The 18,990-nt window shown below is 36.7% G+C and overlaps 2 protein-coding genes across 5 annotated transcripts in view; both read left to right on the top strand.

The window, feature by feature from the left end:
- The window catches only part of LOC142324836 (uncharacterized), an 85,506-nt gene that overhangs the window by 18,682 nt on the left and 47,834 nt on the right, over window positions 1-18,990 (top strand). For 2 of the 4 annotated variants that reach the window (XR_012756410.1, XM_075365866.1), the window contains exon 1: window positions 18,805-18,981. The exons of the other annotated variants lie outside the window; for them this stretch is intronic. The gene's annotated coding sequence lies outside the window, so the exon portion shown is untranslated. Of the gene's footprint in view, window positions 1-18,804; window positions 18,982-18,990 lie in introns of those variants that run through there. 4 annotated transcript variants of the gene reach the window in all.
- On the top strand, window positions 9,393-12,153 carry LOC142324838 (uncharacterized). Its single transcript, XM_075365876.1, has 2 exons — window positions 9,393-9,464; window positions 11,631-12,153. Exons 1-2 carry the CDS (start codon window positions 9,408-9,410, stop codon window positions 11,955-11,957), a joined length of 384 nt encoding a protein of 127 aa, XP_075221991.1. The 5' UTR covers window positions 9,393-9,407; the 3' UTR covers window positions 11,958-12,153.

Below are 18,990 nucleotides of genomic sequence, written 5' to 3'. Positions count from 1 at the left end.
ATTATTTTTGCCCCGAAGTAAATCTACTGTGTTTTGAAGGGTTGGGTGCGCGTGTGTATATGTATATATTATTTTTACTTAATTTTTTTTGTTAACTACTGGGGGGATTAACGATTCTAACTTTCGTAAGTGGGTTTTTTCTCTTTTATATATAATTTTTTCAATACCATTCGTTTAAATATCTCAAAAAAATAAATAAATAGATTCTCAGTTCGACTTCGACTGTCTTCCCTGGTAGAAAAGTATTTTTTGGGGAAAGTTAAAAGAAAAATTGTTTGAAAGTAATAATAAATATTTCCTCATTTTATGACAATCTTTTTTACAGTTTACTACAAGTTAATCGACTACGTGTAGAAATATTCTTTTTATTTTAAGGATTCCATCCTTGGCTCTTGTAGTGAAAGGTTGTGTTTTGTTGTGCTCTGTGAATTGTCAGTTGTAACCAGTCCAGCCAGGTGTTCAACAGTTCTTCTACCTGCGTCGCCAGACAATGTGAGAAGGGTCTGCTAGGACATCAGCCGGGCGGCCAGCTACCTGGACTACAGGCCAGTCACATTAAGAAAAGGATAATCCTTTTCTTAATTTTACTTTTATACTATTCAATATTTCTAATAATGTAAAGTGAACTCTTGTAGTCATTGTGAATACGTTAAGTAAATAGCCTATTATTATAGGACTATTGTGCTACTTTTAAAATAATTTTATTTTTTAATTGATTTTCTTGTCAGTGATTTTATTTTACAGCAAGTGTAGATTAAGAAGTGTAAATTAAGTTTAATTTTAATTTTTAAATTTTTCTTCCTTATTTTCCTCAATGGAAGGAAAAATAAGGCCTCCTCCACCCCGTTCTCCCACCACGGAACTGTCCGACGGTGGAGAGGAAAGCGGGTCTGGCGCTAGGAAGCGCCAGAAACGCCGGGACTCCGCGCCTCCTATGGAGGCGGAGCCCGTAGCGGGCTGTAGCAAGGCTGCAGCAGCCGCCAACTCGCAGGCTGATGATGGGGCCCCATCACAGCCTGCTACCGTCAGGCGGGAGAAAATCCCGCCGATAATGCTGGACTGCCCGAAAGAGTGGCCAGCATTGGCGAGGGACATAAAGTCGAGGATTGGGGGGCGCCTGGTGGCTAAAAGCACCGGGCTCTCGATAAGGCTGCAGCTGGGCAGCGAGGCGGATTACCGGGTGGTGCAGAGTTTTCTGCACTCGAAGGGAATCGCCTTTCACTCCTTTCAGCTCCCGAAGGACAGGGAGCTGAAGGTGGTTATACGGGGGATCCCCTATGGGGCTGCCCCGGAGGAAGTAAGGGAGGAACTGACCTCCCTTGGCTATGAGGTGGTTTCGGTTAAGAAGCTCCTCACAAGGGACGGTCGGGAAACCCCGACCTGCCTAGTGGCCCTTAAGAGGACCCCTTTGGCCCGGGCCATTTATGACCTTGGCAGTATTTTTTACTGCAAGGTCGCAGTGACTGCATTTGTGTCACGAGGGGGGCCACCCCAGTGCCACAGATGCCAGAAATTTGGACACTCGTCCAATTACTGCCAGAGGGCCCAGCAATGCGTAAAGTGTGGTGGAAACCACGACACTTCTGCCTGCGTCAAGCCGCGTGAGGAACCAGCCTCATGCGTCAACTGTAAGGGGCCACATCCGGCCAATTACAGGGGCTGCCCCTATTATAAGGAGCAGACAAACAAAGTCAAGGGACTTAAAAAGCCCGCGACTTTGGACGGCCGCAGCTGGGCCCGTGTTGCCGGTGGGGGAAAAACAGTCCCCAAACCGGAGGTGCCGGCACCCGTGGCCAAAGCGGTCGTGAAAAAAGGGGAGGTAACCTCCCCAACACCCGCCAAGCCAAAACCGGCGGCAACCACCAAGAAGGTGGTAAAACAAAAGGCGGCGACAAAGCCGGCCCCGGCGAAGAAGGCTAAGCCTTCCTCGACGGGAAAGGCAAAGCCGGCCCCGGCGAAGAAGGCCAAGCCTTCCTCGACGGGAAAGGCAAAGCCTGCTCCGGCTGGGAAGGCCAAGCAGGCTGTTAAAAACACCGCGGCCCCTGTGGCCCCGCGCCCCACCAAAAGGGCGGCCGCGCTAAAAAGCACCCCCAGCGGCAATCCGAAACCGGCTACCCCGTTGGAGACCACTGGCATGGACTTCCTGTCGCAGATGACAGTGAAGGATATCCTGCCAGATATCATGATGGTTTTGCCACGCCTGCTCCAGGCAAAATCTCTCAAGGACTGTATTCAGTCCTTAATAGAGTGCCTCATGGCTGTACTGTCAAGGTATGGTTAGGCCCACCCTCAGACTCTTGCAGTGGAACGCCAACTCAGTAGTAGGCCGGACGGAGGAACTATGCCGTCTGGCCGAGGATCTACTGATAGACGTGATACTGTTGTCTGAGACGTGCTTGAACCCAAACAAGCAACTGACCCTTCGGAACTATTTTACATATAGGACGGATAGGCCAGTTCGACCCGGATCTCGCACCTCTGGTGGAACTGCGGTTTTAGTCCACAGACGCCACATGCATACGCGCGTTGTTCTTCATACAAACGTGATGGAGCAAACGTGTGTGCATGTGGAGCATCTGGGCACGGTGTATCGGCTGGTTTCGGCTTATAGCAAGCCGAACGACGCGGTAACCGGCGCAGATCTGGATGCCGTGCTGGAAAATTGGGATGGGCCCGTGATACTCATGGGCGACCTCAATGCCAAACACGTGTCATGGAACAGCATTCTGACAAATCCGAATGGCAGATTGCTGTACGAAAGGGCGAGAGCCCGCCGCTTGGTCGTCGTAGGCCCTGAGGTGCCCACGTTCGTGCATCGCTCAGGCAGATCTAGGCCTGACGTGCTGGATATCGCAGTCATGAAGGGGGGTACCCTCCCATTCATGATTGAAACGATAGAAGACCTCAGCTCGGACCATTCCCCTGTCCTGTTGGAACTAGGTCAGGCAGGGGGTGGCCGAGATCCCCCGCCTATACCCCGAAGGTCAGTCAACTGGAAAAGGTTCTACGAGACCCTCCAGCGGGAGTACAGGCCGGTAAATCCTGAGCTCCTGAACACCCCGGAGGAAATCGACGACACTGTCGGGCGCGTCACGTCGTCAATGACCGAGGCCCTGGCAGGCAGCTCATCGGCCAAAACTCGAGCAGTTGTTCGAAACGACCTCCCTCCTCATATCTCCGAAGCCATAACGGAGAAACGACGACTGAGGAGGAGATATCGAATCACCCTGTCCCCCGCTGATAAGCGGGCCTTTTATAATCAAACGGACAGGGTAAAACAACTGCTGACAAGCCATCGAGAGGATTCGTGGAACGAATACCTCGCCTCGGTCTCTGACGACATCTCCTCGGTGTTCAGGTTGAACAGGAGACTGCGAGAAGGGAAGAAGCCTCGCCATCCGGTTGTGGGGCAGCGAGGTTTTCTTGCATACTCGGAGGCGGAGAGGGCCGAGGTATTCGCCGATACCTTGGAGGAGCAGTTCACTCCAAACCCCCCTCCCTCCCCGAACGACGAGCACACAACCGAGGTGGAATCCTTTCTTGTAGATTATTTCTCACAGGTGGAGGACGCCCCTCTAGAGATTGACCAAGTCACTGAAGCGGAAGTGTCCGCAGCCATTAAGGCCACAAGCCCCGACAAGGCCCCGGGTGTCGACGGGATCAGCGCCCGTGCATTCCGGAACATACCGGCCTCCGTGATTACAGCAATTTCGGTGATATTCACGTCCATTTTGTACGTCGGATATTTCCCGAATTGTTGGAAAACGGCCAAAGTCGTATGTTTACCCAAACCGGGGAAAAGTTTACTTTTCCCACGGAATTATAGGCCAATCTCCCTGTTACCGGTATTGTCTAAGTTGTTCGAGAGGATTTTTCTCGAAAAACTGAGGCGATACATGGAGGGAGAAGTGCGGCCCGAGCAATTTGGGTTCAGGGAGGGTCACTCAACCACCCTCCAACTGGTAAAAATAATAGACGACCTTGTCGGAGGCCTGAACAGGAAACGGGTGACTGCAGCCGTTTTTCTGGATGTGGCCAAGGCCTTTGACAAAGTTTGGCATAGCGGGCTGCTTTATAAGCTAGCGCGATCGGCGATCCCGTACCGCTATGTCAGACTGATGCGGTCATATCTGCTAGACCGACATTTTGTCGTGCGAGTAGGGGAAACGATTTCCTCTACCAGAGAAATAGCCGCTGGGGTTCCCCAAGGAGCAGTACTTTCCCCGTTCTTGTACACTTTGTACGTGAACGATATGCCGCTGTCGGAAGGGGTCAAAACGGCCCTTTACGCAGACGACACGGCATATTTCTACGAATCCGCAAATGTGGATTACGCGGTCCGGAGGCTCCAAAGGCAGCTGGACTTAGTGGAACCGTGGCTCGACATGTGGAGAATCAGGGTCAACGGTGAAAAATCGGTGGCCGTGATGTTCACATGCAAGACACGTAAACCGACCAGAGAGCTGGAAATCTCAGGGGAGAAAATCCCTTTTGAGAAAACAGTTAAGTACCTGGGGGTGGTGTTGGACAGGCGGCTTACCTTCGGCGAACATGTAAATTATGCGACCCGGAGGGCTAAGACCGCCAGAGCCTCGCTATACCCAGTGCTGAACAGTGCCTGCCCGTACCCACTGGCAACTAAGCTCCTCATTTTTCGGCTGTACGTACTGCCGATTCTAACATATGCTTACCCGGCATGGGGGGCAGTGTTGAGCTCCTCGCTTCAAAAGAAGATCGAGGCCGTCCAAAACATCGCGTTGCGGACGATCTTTGGAGCTCCGTGGTTCGTCAGGAACGCCACTCTCCGATCTGATGCGAGATTTCAATCCGTGTCCGAGGTGGGGGTGGCGCAGGCGCGCAGACTGTTCGGGAGAGCGGCTGTGTCCGAACACAGTCATCTTCGGGACATCTGCCGAGAGGACCCAACTCCGACAGTTGTAAGGAAGCGGCCTCACGCCGTACTGGACGAACCACCGTGATGGTGCGGTGCGGTAGCCGAAAATCGACAAACCAGGCTTAGGGGCCTCCATATCGCATGAGCCATAAACGGAATAGTGCGTCAGACGCGTTTCCGGGGTCGCGAGTGAAAAGTTTTCGCGAGTTATATAGTTTGAAGACGTCAAACACGGTAAGTCGCGCATAAAACAAAAACGCGGTCTAAATTTTAAAAAAAACTTACAGTAAGACAAAATATCCCAGCAATTACGACTCCTCCGGAAAAGGGGTCGCATTGCTCTCTCCTTATAGCTAGTGCCCCGTTGTGGCGTATTCCTGCTAGCCTATTAAAGAGTTAGCACCGAAAGGACTTCAGTGGACGGTCTGAAGGGGAATTACGTCGGGAGGACAGGCTTTATAAGCCTAGCCTTCCGCGGTCGGCCCATGAAATGGGTTCGATAACGCTGGTTTAACAACGGATTGGAATGCAATTAAATCCGTCTTAAATTCACTAAAATAATAATAGACAAAACTTGAAAAATTAGATCCGAGATTAAAAAATAACCCTTTTAAAAACAAGCCCGATTAGAATGATCCAGCAGCAAGGGACTCTGTCCAGGTTCTGCGATAAAGTAGGGAGTAATAGACTCCTGCCAACTTTGCATTCCATTCCATTCCTTTATTTTAAACGGAACGCTCGCTTCACTTTTACATTTGTTGAGAATGGCCTATGGATCATTTTATTTGAAGTACTGCTCATATTACACATAAAAATGATAAAGCTTTTAAAAAATTGATTAACACTTAAAAAACTAATAAAAAAATCTCCGCCAAATAAACAATTTGCAAAAGTTTCTGAATCAGCCGAACTTAAGAGGACTTATAATAACTTTATTATATAAACGATTAACGAGTGATACATAAGGATGTAATGTGTGCGCGCTCACACACACACAGTGAGAGAGAGATTTATTTTTTATTAATACTATCAAAAAGTAATGTGTGAAGTTTATTCTATATCCACCACCGACAATTGTTTAGCCAGGTTTCATACATTAAAAAAAAATTAACAGGTCTTGAATTTAATTCTTGTCTTACAACGATCTTTTCAATAATTCCAATCGAAATAATGGCCACAAAGGATTTAAAAAAATAAATGCATCGGTGATGAAAACGTTTGCAATGTTAATTTTATATTTTTGGTTCGTTATAATTTTATAAAATACAGTAATATATTATGGGATGCATTTAAGTTGTAACTGTGTAACCTTGAACGGTTGTATGTAGTCGAAGTTTGGAAGGGGGTCCCCCTTCTTCACTTCACCGTCATACAACGTACTAGGTTGCTAGGAAACCGATCGGTTTCCTAGCAACCAGAGTTGCCAGACTTACAAATACACATTGCCTGATAGACAGCGGTCAAAGACCTTGTTATTATGTCTTCCGCGCTACTAAAACAAATATTCAATTAACGCGTCAAAATGCATCTATTAACAAACTTGTTTCGACAGCATATCAACGTTCAATTATTTTTATTTTTTTTTTAGCATGTTAAAAATACAAAGACTGACTGGGATTCGACACCTTTATTTTAAAACGGATTATTTTTATAAACACAAGGGTCAACATTGTATTAATCTTTCATATTATACGTATTTTAAAGTTTATGTAATTTAACATTACATATTGTGTAGGGGGCTGATGATGATCGTAAAATAATAATAATAATAATGAAAATTATTTTATATTGAAACGGTTTTTTATACTTTTATTTGTTCGGTCAAGAGTTTTGTATATACATAAAATTATTGATGAACAAGTATAGAACTGTAAGATATATATATAACTGTTTTACTGTAAGATATATATATATATATATATATATATATATATATATATATATATATATATAGTGTCTAAAACTCTTTTTTATAATTACACTGCCGCTTGTGCTAAAAAAAATCAGTTAAAACTCTGACAGTAGTTAAAACAAAGACGCAAACGCTATTGTATGTAACCAATTCAAGGACAAGTATATAAAAAAACTACGTAACAGAAAGGCTTGTACATGCCACTGTTCGTGTCGGCAAGACAGAGGATGTAAAAAACTGGCCATCGTTAAAGAAAATCATTTATTTTAAGATTAATATTTGCTTTGTTTTTGTTTGAAAAAGCGTTTGTTTAAATCAAAGTTTATGTATTTAAAATAAAGTAACAAAATAATCTGAATTATGTTGCTAAATTTTTTTTAACTAAAATTTTTAATTTATCGACTTTAAATATTTTTTATTTATAAATATTTATATGAACAGTAAAGGAAAACCACAACTGATATTTTTTTATTACGATTAAATTTATAAAATGTTTTTGTGTTTTGGTCAAAATGGATTTTACAGCAGTTAAAATGAATATAACGATTTTAAAAACCGTTTTTGTTTATAAATCGGGTAAATTTAACGTTTAAATGCAATTTTCATTTATATTTTCTCTTAAATTCACAGTTCAATAAGAACGAATCCAGTTTCAAAACTAAGTGACTTATTATGTTAATAGAAAATAATTTAAAGAAAAAAGTTAATTAACTTTATTTTAAATAAAGTTAGATTTAGCAATAAAAATGCATCTTGCATTCCTATTTTAATAAAAAATATTCAATTATAGATTAGGAAAAAATATAACATCGTATACGAATTAATTAACAAACACTGATTTCAACTAATTTCGTAGCGATGAAAAATTTGAATTACAATTTTTTTTTTGTCTTCAGTCATTTGACTGGTTTGATGCAGCTCTCCAAGATTCCCTATCTAGTGCTAGTCGTTTCATTTCAGTATACCCTCTACATCCCTAAAAATTTGTTTTACGTATTCCAAACGTGGCCTGCCTACACAATTTTTTACTTCTACCTGTCCTTCCAATATTAAAGCGATTATTCCAGGATGCCTTAGTATGTGGCCTATAAGTCTGTCTCTTCTTTTAACTATGTTTTTCCAAATGCTTCTTTCTTCATCTATTTGCCGCAATACCTATTCGTTTGTCGCTTTATCCACCCGTCTGATTTTTAACATTCTATAGCACCGCATTTCAAAAGCTTCTAATCTTTTCTTCTCAGATACTCCGATCGTCCAAGTTTGACTTCCATATAAAGCGACATTCCAAACATATACTTGCAAAAATCTTTTCCTGACATTTAAATTAATTTTTGATGTAAACAAATTATATTTCTCACTGAAGGCTCGTTTCGCTTGTGCTATTCGGCATTTTATATTGCTCCTGGTTCGTCCATCTTTAGTAATTCTACTTCGCAAATAACAAAATGCTTCTACCTCCATAATATTTTCTCCTCCTATTTTCACATTCAGCGGTCCATCTTTGTTATTTCTACTACATTTCATTACTTTTGTTTTGTTCTTGTTTATTTTCACGCGATAGTTCTTGCGTAGGACTTCATCTATGCCGTTCATTGTTTCTTCTAAATCCTTTTTACTCTCGGCTAGAATTACTATATCATCAGCAAATCGTGGCGTCTTTATCTTTTCACCTTGTACTGTTACTCCGAATCTAAATTGTTCTTTAACATCATTAACTGCTAGTTCCATGTAAAGATTAAAAAGTAACGGAGATAGGGAACATCCTTGTCGGACTCCCTCTCTTATTACGGCTTCTTTCTTATGTTCTTCAATTATTACTGTTGCTGTTTGGTTCCTGTACATGTTAGCAATTGTTCTATCTCTGTATTTGAACCCTAATTTTTTAAAAATGCTGAACATTTTATTCCAGTCTACGTTATCGAATGCCTTTTCTAGGTCTATAAACGCCAAGTATGTTGGTTTGTTTTTCTTTAATCTTCCTTCTACTATTAATCTGAGGCCTAAAATTGCTTCCCTTGTCCCTATACTTTTCCTGAAACCAAATTGGTCTTCTCCTAACACTTCTTCCACTCTCCTCTCAATTCTTCTGTATAAAATGACACATCCAGGCACTACATGTAACAGATTCAAATTTTGGAAATTATTTTATAGAAACAAGATATACAGATAATATGTTAATCATAACATGCACCTTTACACTGACTTGGTTTTTCATAATATTTCAAATCCTACTGTTTTTGATTGTTTATATACGAAGTTTGTAAATAAAGTAATGAGACTGGTTCAGAAAAAGTTTTTATTTACAATCCAATTATACATTGACTCGTGTCATCTTCGAAATAGTTCCCTTGGGAAGTCACGCAACGCTCAAATGGTTTTTCCACTCTTAGAAGCAATGTTGGACCAATGTCAGAATATCCTTCAAATAGTTGGTTATATTTTTTTAAATTTTTTCTACTGTTTCAAAATGATGTCCCTTTGAGGTGTTTTTTAAAGTCAAGAACAGGAAAATGTTGCAGGGACTAAAGTGGGGTGAAAAGGTGGTTGAGGAACTACAGGAATATTTTTCTTTGTCAAAAACTCGTTAATTGAGAGTGCAGTATGACAAGGTGCATTGTCATGATGCAGCATTCAATTGTCTTTGATAGCTGGTGTCAGGTGGGCAACTCTTTTCCGCAGTCTTTTAAGAATTTGTCGGTAAACATATTGATTTACAGTCTATCCTGTAGGCAAAAACTCCTTATGAACAATGCCATTATAATCAAAGAAACAAACTAGCAAGGTTTTGATTTTTGATTTGTTCATATTTTTGCTTTTTTGGGACATGGTGAGTTGAAGTGTGCCACTCCTTGCTGTGGCATTTTGTTTCTGGGTTATACTCAAATATCCATGATTCATCACCAGTAATAACATTTTTTTAGAAAATCAGGATCAGTTTCAATTCACCCTGGAAGGTCTCGCAGCACACTTGTTTTTCGGTTCAACAGTGAGATTTTTTGGGACTAATTTTACACAAACATTTCACGTCCAATTCATTTGTCAAAATTTGATGGACTGGTACGGTTCAAATTCAATTGTTGTGCAATCATTCTGACAATTAATCGCTGGTTGTACTGTATCAAGTCTCTTGATTCACTCAACATTGTCGTCACTTTTTGACGTTAACGGTCTTCCAGAGCGTTGATCATCTGCAACTGATTCGTGGCCATCTGAAAATGTTTTAAACCACCTGGGCTTGTGACAGAGAGTAATCTTTATACGCCTTTTTCGTTTTTGAAAAAGTTTCAGTATCATTCTCACCAAGTTTAACACAAAACTTGATAGCATAACGTTGCTCATAATTAGTATCACTCATTTTTGTAACACACAACAAAAACTCGTTTCACGAAAAGTTTGTTTACGTCTCACGTGGCAACAATAGACTAAAAATATTATCTAATATAAATCAGCTATTCATATATGTGTCCTAGTAACTTTACAGTGTTGCCACTTTGGTTGCCTGATTACTTTATTTATAGACTTCATAGTCATTCAAGTGAAGCTGTGCCTTGTCAGAGAAAAATAAGTCCATAACTTGAATTCACTCAATTGGTTGAATTCGATGATCATAAATTTAACTGTATTATACTCGATGAATATTTGATTTTTTGCAAATTAATTTTAGTTGAAAAGTGTCATTAATCTTTTCTTTTTTTTGATGAGGCAGGTAATTGGTAATTCATTTGAGTGACCAAGTCTGCTGTATTCAACATTTTCCTTGATTTTTCTCTTTCTTGTCTTTAACAAAACCACCAAATTGTCACAATTGTCTAAATTTAGTCACTGACCTCAATACTGATGTATTTTTAGGAATTGGTCTGTCCCAGTACTACTTACAGCAAAAAAGATTCTTGCACTCCAGTCATTGATCGTGTATTCAAGTATGGTTGTAATAAAAACACATTCCTTCCGTGAAAACACCATCTTCTCACTAAAAGTATTCTGATCGCTTTAAGGCTACCAGAAGTAGTCTTCTCCCGTGGGTGTGATACTCAGATGTCAGATGAGTTCATTCCAGTAAAATGAAGGGGAAGTCAATTCAAATTTTGTAGAAGGCCAGTTAATGAGTTGCCTTTTATATAGGACACCCTGTACTTAAATAGTTTTTATGTTTTATATTATTGAGGTTGTAGAATCTTGAAATAAAACTTCCATAAAAACAGGTAAAAAATGCACAGTATACTACTTTAATGCATAATTTGTTATAATTCCTGTAGATTTGTTTTTAAATAGGTTGAAACTCATAAAAATAATACATAAAAGAACAGTATAACATGATATAAAACTATTTCTTTTTTAAATTGTTTGTAAGTTATAACTTCCAAAGATGAGCTTATTTTGTAAAATAGATATCATATTAGAGTCTAAAATGATTATTGATATCTGTAGCATATAAAATACTATTTTATTTTAATTTTAGACATTACTAATAAACATTTAGTTGGGTTTATTAGAATAAAATATGGATTACGATTGATTCAAATAATTGGTGATTAATAAAACAGTTTAGAAATTTTATGCCATTTTCTCATGTCCTCCCAAATAATTTTTTTAACGCTTTTGATAATTATTAATTCTTAGAAGTAAGTTACAGCTAGTTTATTGTTACTAAATTTATCTGTATACCAAGGGAAATAATTAATAGTTTATGATGTTTTCATTTTGTAGCTTGACTTTAAAAACATTTAATTTTTTATTGTGATTCAAATAGAAGTTTTATTTTTTAAAAATCAGTATTATGTACAGAAGTTGTTTAAAGTGATTTTTTTTTTTTTTGTGTAATAGGGTTTACATAAGAATTGGCGTGATCTACAAAAGGAATTTCAGTTATTACCTATGGTAACTGACACAATACCAAAAATTAAACGTAAAACTCAGCTGGAAAAAGAATTGAAAGAACTTGAAAAAGATATTGAAATAGTCGAAAGAAATCCGTTAATATATGTAAATGAAAATAGAAAACTGAATCAATATTGTAATGATTATAATTGGGATGGTGATGTACAGAAGGAAATGAATAAAAAATTTGTGCAGTGTTCTTGTAGGAAACAATCTGTGTGGTTTGCATCTTTATTATTGAATAATTATAAAAATTTGTTTAACAATGATTAATTAATGTCGTGTGTATTTTGATGTACAACTTTTAATGCCACTCTGCAATAACTAGATGGCAGTGTTAGCATTGTGTTGTTCTAAGCACTCTGTCTTTTTTTAATTGTGCTGATAGTATTTTTAATTATTTATAATAAATGTGAAATTCTATTTTAATTAATTTTCACTTTTTTTTAATAAAAATTGTATGCTACAATTTTGTATATTGTTTTGAAAACTTTTTATCTACATTTTACTTTATCCCAAATTAGTGCAAAAAAAAAAGTAATTTTATTTTCAAAAATAAGATTGAATCAGTGTGATTTCACTATAGTTTGTCATACATAAAAAGAAACTGCCTTTACAATAAGAGGAACTTATCGCCGTTTCATTATGGTCTTGCTGTACATGCATTATTAATAGAAAGGATATTTGTTCCTGGTTCGTGTAAAGGATTAAGTAATTGTTGTTATCTACTAATAAGTAGTCATTGAAAAAATATTAACACATTAAGGAACAGAAGAAAACTGTTCTTATGATAGAAAAAAGTTAAAAACATATAAACAAATACATATGTAGAAAATCGCTCATGAGTCTGGAGTAGGACAGAGCATTGTTTGTGATTAAAAAAGAAGAGAACTGAAAAAGTGGTATTCTATGAATTGTTTGTATTCTGAAATACAAATACAAAAAAGGGGTTTTATAAAAAGTTAGTGAAGCATTATTTATGTGGCTGGTACAGAAAAGGACCTCTCTCTTTTTCTGTTTAGCATCTGGAATCATCATAAGGTATTACTTCAGAGGATGATATGTATGAATGTAAATGAAATGGTGTAGTCATATACAAATTAGTCACCGGGTTGGTCTAGTGGTGAACGCGTCTTCCCAAATCAGCTGATTTGGAAGTCGAGAGTTCCAATGTTCAAGTCCTAGTAAAGCCAGTTATTTTTACACGGATTTGAATACTAGATCGTGGATACCGGTGTTCTTTGGTGGTTGGGTTTCAATTAACCACACATCTCAGAAATGGTCGAACTGAGAATGTACAAGACTACACTTCATTCACACTCATACACATCATCCTCATTCATACTCTGAATTATTATCTAAACGGTAGTTACCGGAGGCTAAACAGGAAAAAGAAAGTCATATACAAATTTCAAGGTCAACCATTCCTGAGATGAGTGGTTAAATGAAACCCAACCACCAAAGAACACCGGTATCCACTATATAGTACTCAAATCTATATAAAAGTAACTGGCTTTACTAAGATTTGAACCTTACAAATCTCAAATTTAAAATCGGGTGATTTGCGATGATGAGTTCACCACTAGGCCAACCCAGTAGGTTGCAGAAAAGAGCCTGATTTGTATTAATTACTTTAAGAAAAAGCATTCTATTTTTATGAAGAACTCTCTATTTTATGATAATGGTGAGAATAATTAAGTAAATTAGCATTAACTATTTAATTCTATAGTTGCCTGTAGTATGCCTGCACACAGTTTTTTCAGTTGTAAGAGATATTATATTACATAATTTTATTTTATTTCTGTGTAGTATATAATAAAATTGTTTTTCATAAACTTGGGATGAATGTAAAAATATACAGCAGTTACTTCAATAAAACCTATGTTATCCAAATTATTGTCACTCAATTAATTTGGATAACTACTATAATGGTAAAAGTATTGGTAATAACCAAATTTCCATGAATCTATGCATTTTCAGGATCATTAATAAAAAAATTGTGCTCAAAAATGTTTTGATTGATTTCTGCTTCCTTTTTTTTTGTAATTGATCAACTTAGAATGTACTGTCAAGATGACAGTCCATTTATACAAAATACAATTATAAATGTACTTTTAAAAAAATTACTAAAATTGTGTTTGGGTTTAAGGCAGTACGTGTTAGAAAGAGAGATACAATATTTTGTAACATCAGAAATAAGGTTTTGGTAGAGTTAGAGTATTGAACCAAGGAACTTTGTATGTTTTCAAATGTACATTTGAATAATTTAAATTAAGTAAATTATTTCTTTAAACAGATCTTCATGTCTAAATTTAATTGTTTGTTAATTGTTTTTACATTGCTTTTTTTATTATTATTTTTGGTAAATAATTTTTTTTTATTTTACTGTTAATAAATAAAGCATATGGATCTTGGAAAAACATTGCAAGTTTTAAGTTTGCTACAAGCAATATTAACAAATGAAAATATTAATATCAAAACAGTACTCATAGTGTGTCCTCTGTCAGTAGTACATAATTGGTATGGTGAATTTGAAAAATAGTTAAAAGGCATTGGATCTGGTGAAGACCTTGAAGTTTATCGTTTAGCCAAGTATGCGATTTCATTATTTAAAATTTTTTTTTTTTTTTTTAATTTATTGTTTGATATGTATAAGTGTAGTATACAGTTTTATGTACTGTTAGAAAATAATTTGGCTGGCTAGAAGGTATAGTGAAGCATGCTAGGTTATAAATCAGCAAAGGTATTGTTTTGTATATTATCTTTATATCATTATGTCAAATAATATTGAAAATTAAGGAAAAAAAAGAGGAGATGCTCTAATATAAATAGTCTATAAAAAACACAAATTATTAGAATATTTATTTCATTTATAAATTGTCTTTTAATTTAGAATCCCAATAAATGTTTTTTTTTTTTTTTTTGGAAATCAATTTATTTCTGATTCAATTGTATTAATGCATGTTTTAACCCATACAATGCCAATCTAAATATTGGAACCTACACTAATGTCTACTTATTATTTATACTGAACATATTAAATTTAGATAAACAATGACAGTTGAAATGTAATGTACATTGGAACATAACAGAGAATAAAATTTTGCACAAAGCAACAGGTGCTGCCAACTTTTCCTCTACTACTAACATTCCAAAACTTGTTCATCCATGTCCCCTCTTTTTCTATCAGTTGCCATTGTTATGGAGTCGAGTATGCATCTTGATAAATTTTTACATACTTTAGCAAAATCTTTCTGCTCGGTGTCTCTCACTTCATCATATAATAACGATTTTCAAAGGTACAAGATAGATAGAAGTATTATCGTTAAACATTGGTTATTCAGTTGGTGAATTAAACACCCCATTCATATTTAAGGAATTGTTATACGCACTTGCCATGCTTTCACATCTTCCTAATTCGTCACTACAACATTTTTTAAATATTTACAATGGTTTATTCTCCGAACAAGTATACCCGTCCTGCTGGTCAGAAGCATTTATTATACCAGTACTAAAACCTGGTAAAGACAAACCAACCCGTCAAGCTACCGCCCTATTTCTTTAACAAGCGTTTTGTGTAAAATAATGGCGAGAATGGTAAACCGCAGGCTTACATGGTACTTGGAGAGATATGGCTATCTATCTCCAGAACAGTGTGGTTTCCGACAAGGACGATCTTCCATTGAGACTAAATGGTCAATGGAAACAGCCATACAAAACGCTTTCTTAAACCCCGAGCACCTCGTCGTCGCTATCTTCTTTGATATAAAAAAGGCGTACGACACGGCCTGGCGACGTGGTATTCTTAACATCCTCAAAGAATGGGGAATCAAGGGCAATATGCTTGCTTTTATCCGTGGATTCTTAAATCACTGAACGTTTCATGTTCGTGTGGATGATTCGCTCTCAAGTAGTCTCATCTTGGAGACTGAAGTCCCTCAAGGTGGTGTATTAATTTTCTGTAGCCATAAACAGTATTACCAATTGTGAGCAGGCTCCTGTCTCATGTTCTCTATTTGTTGATGATTTTGCTATTTACATTGCGAGCCGTTCTACACCCACAGCAGAGAGACTACTTCAGAACACTACATCTCACCTTGAAATTTGGTCCAGGATTACTGGTTTCACATTTTCATCCAACAAAACAAAATGTGTAGTCTTTTCTCGGCTACGAAACCCTTCTATTCCGCAAGTTTTTCTGAACGGAGAGCTTATCTCCTTACGTCAAGTTTTTAGGTTTATTTTTTGATAGCCGTCTTACTTGGGTCAGACATATAAAAGAATTAAAAATAAAATGTTCCAAACTTTTAGATATGATGCGAGTCCTTAGTAACACCAATTGCGGAGCCGATTGGTCATGTATGATATGTTTTTACTATTCCTTTGTTCGTTCCCGTTTAGATTATGGTTGTGTCGCCTACTCTTCAGCTCGTCAATCCGTGCTTAAAATGCTGGACGGTGAACATCATGCTTTCCTTCGGCTTGCCACAGGCGCGTTTAGGTCAAGCCCCTGTCACAAGCTTACTTGTAGACTGTGGTGAACCATCACTTTGGGATAGACGAGACCAGCTTTTACTATATTATTTTGCTCGCCTCAGCGGACAGTCGAATCACCCAGCTTTTGACCCAGTTCTTAAGAATGCTAGTTTGAGAAAGTATGAATACCGTCCATGTTGTACTGCGCCTGTGGGTGTCCGTACACGACGTCTGCTGCAGCGTATGAATGTTGGCACTCCCTCGTTCTTTCCATCATGTCCGTGCTCGAATCCCCCGTGGAGAATAAACCGTGTAAATTTTACGTTTGATCTTACAACAACGTATGATAAACTATCAACGTCACCTATTGTTTTCCAGCAGATGTTTCAGTTTCTCCTCACCAAGTCGAACCCAGACGTGGTGGTATACACTGATGGGTCGAAACATGACGGTAATGTTGGTTGTGCTTTTGTTTTCAATGAACAGACTTATATGTTTGGCCTACTCAGTGTTACGAGTGATAACTTCTTGTTACCAAATCTATTTTGTCTCAAAACAGCAATGATCAGCAGAGAAACTATCTACATACAATAAAAAAGAATTGTCAATTTTTTTAAAATTAATTTGTGAAGAGTAAGAATGAATGTAAAAAATATATAAATTGATAAAATTGAGGTACTACTACTTTATTTTAGGAAATTTGTAAAAGTTAATATTAAAAAATACAATAACAGGTGTTATGAAACGAAAAATATTCAATTTCTATATTTTTATTATTATTTTAATTTATTTCTTCAACTTAATTATTTTTTATTCAATATAACAGAATGTGGTTAAACTGTATACTTTTATTTAAAAAAAAGTTACACTGTTTTGAATTTCATAGAAATTGCGTATGCTGTAGATGTTTTCAGAGCTGTTCAACAGCTTCCTACAATATTACTGAATTAAATAAAACATGTTTTTTTTTTTGGGGGGGTGAAAAGCACTTTTGCGTTATCATCACCTAAGTCAAAATAATAAGAAGAAGCTTCTTCTTAGGTATTAAAATACTTGTAAAGTATTTCTTGTTTTCTCACCAGAGAAAACAATATGTGTAATCTTTTCTCATCTACAAGACCATTTCACTCCACAAGTCCTGCTCAGTGGAGAGCCAACTGCTTTCTCTACTGATGTTAAATTTCTAGGGTTACTTTTTGACAGTTGCCTTACATGGACCAAACAGATGTTTAATATTTATTATGAAGAGATAAGCATTAAAAGGCATATAAACTTTCTGGTTTTAGCACTGTTTTATGTTTTCTTAATTTTGCATTTCTAGGTAATTGTTTTTTTGTTGTAAATGTTTTCAGTTAATATATAGGCTTTATTTACTTTTATTATTCTTTCTTCTATAGCTTTCATTTCTAGTCTATTTTCTTCTAATGTTCCACCTAGGTATCTGAATTGATTGACTTTTCTGTTTTTGTTTTCATAAGTTTAGGGTGTGGTTTTATAAATAGTCATACATATTGTATTTTAATAGAAATTTGTAGACCTGTTCTGATGATTATCTTATTTAATATTTCTATTTCTGAATTGATTCTAGATCTCTGATAGTAATACAGATCATTTGTGAAAGTTAACCGTTTATTTCTAAATTTTGTTTTTTGGTATCTTAAGCAGATTTGTTGAAGTTTTTATTTCCCATCTTTTTACAGTTGAATAGAATAGGGAATTTTATTTTGTGTATTTATCCTTTGTTTTATTTTTAATTACTTACTTAATACTTGAATGATAGTATCTGCTTGACAATTGAGTTACCTCCATCTAATGACGCCTTTTCATTTATCATAAATGATCCTTGAGTACTTGAACATTTTTTTTAACAAGTAATAATGTAGTAGTTATATCTATTCATAATTTACTGATGAGTTACTTTTCAACCTTAATATTTATATTAGATTAATGAATTATTTGTTACAAAAATGTTTACCAAAAACATGTTACTTTGCTAATTGTACTAAAACGTATAAATTTTCATGTTTTAGCGTAAATATTCCAAATTATTTTATAAACTTTTAATTTCATCCTTTGACAGAATGCAATCTAACAAACTATTGTTGAGCAAATTCTCAACTTTTTTATCTCAGTTCTATTTATGTTCTTTTGCGATTATGATTTTTTTCTGTCAATTTTGGATACAATAAACGAGAATTTGAGCAAATACAAATAATGTATGTTCAGAAATGACTATATTTTAAGTAGGTGCATATGAGATGTTTTTCTTTTGATTGTCGTATGAAGTACAGTTAATATAAAAATAAACATAATTCGGTAGTTATCCCGAGATTTGATTTTGACCTGAATAAGTTATATTGTGTCAACCATGGTTTAATTTAAATTTACAATATCTGCAGTATTTCACACTGCTAAATGTTTAATAGCACGGTTACAATTGACGTTTATAAAAAATAATGAATAGTAGTACTTTTGTTTAATCACGGATATTAAACACAATCTGCTTATCAGATACTGTTGCGAATTTTGGGAGCTACATTTAAATGACAATATCGTATGCTGACACTCTACAGAAGTAATTTAGTTTTCGGTCAAAGAAGCTCTAGCGCTAGTGTTGTCTGAAATGCTCAAAATAAGAGATGGCAGGCATACATGTGTTATATTATTGTTAATCAGTAATTATTATTTATTATGGTTTTATTTTAGTTTTAGTGTTAATTTAATAAAATGAAGTATAGTATTATCTACCGGTCTTATTTATTTATTTTTTAAAAACATTCGTTAAACGACTGCATCGATAAGATCAATGGACCCAAATGAGGTACGAAAT

The sequence above is a fragment of the Lycorma delicatula genome, chromosome 5 (genome assembly GCF_047948215.1).
Source record: "Lycorma delicatula isolate Av1 chromosome 5, ASM4794821v1, whole genome shotgun sequence".
NCBI lineage: Eukaryota > Metazoa > Arthropoda > Insecta > Hemiptera > Fulgoridae > Lycorma > Lycorma delicatula.
This window is presented reverse-complemented; position numbering and strand designations above follow the sequence as displayed.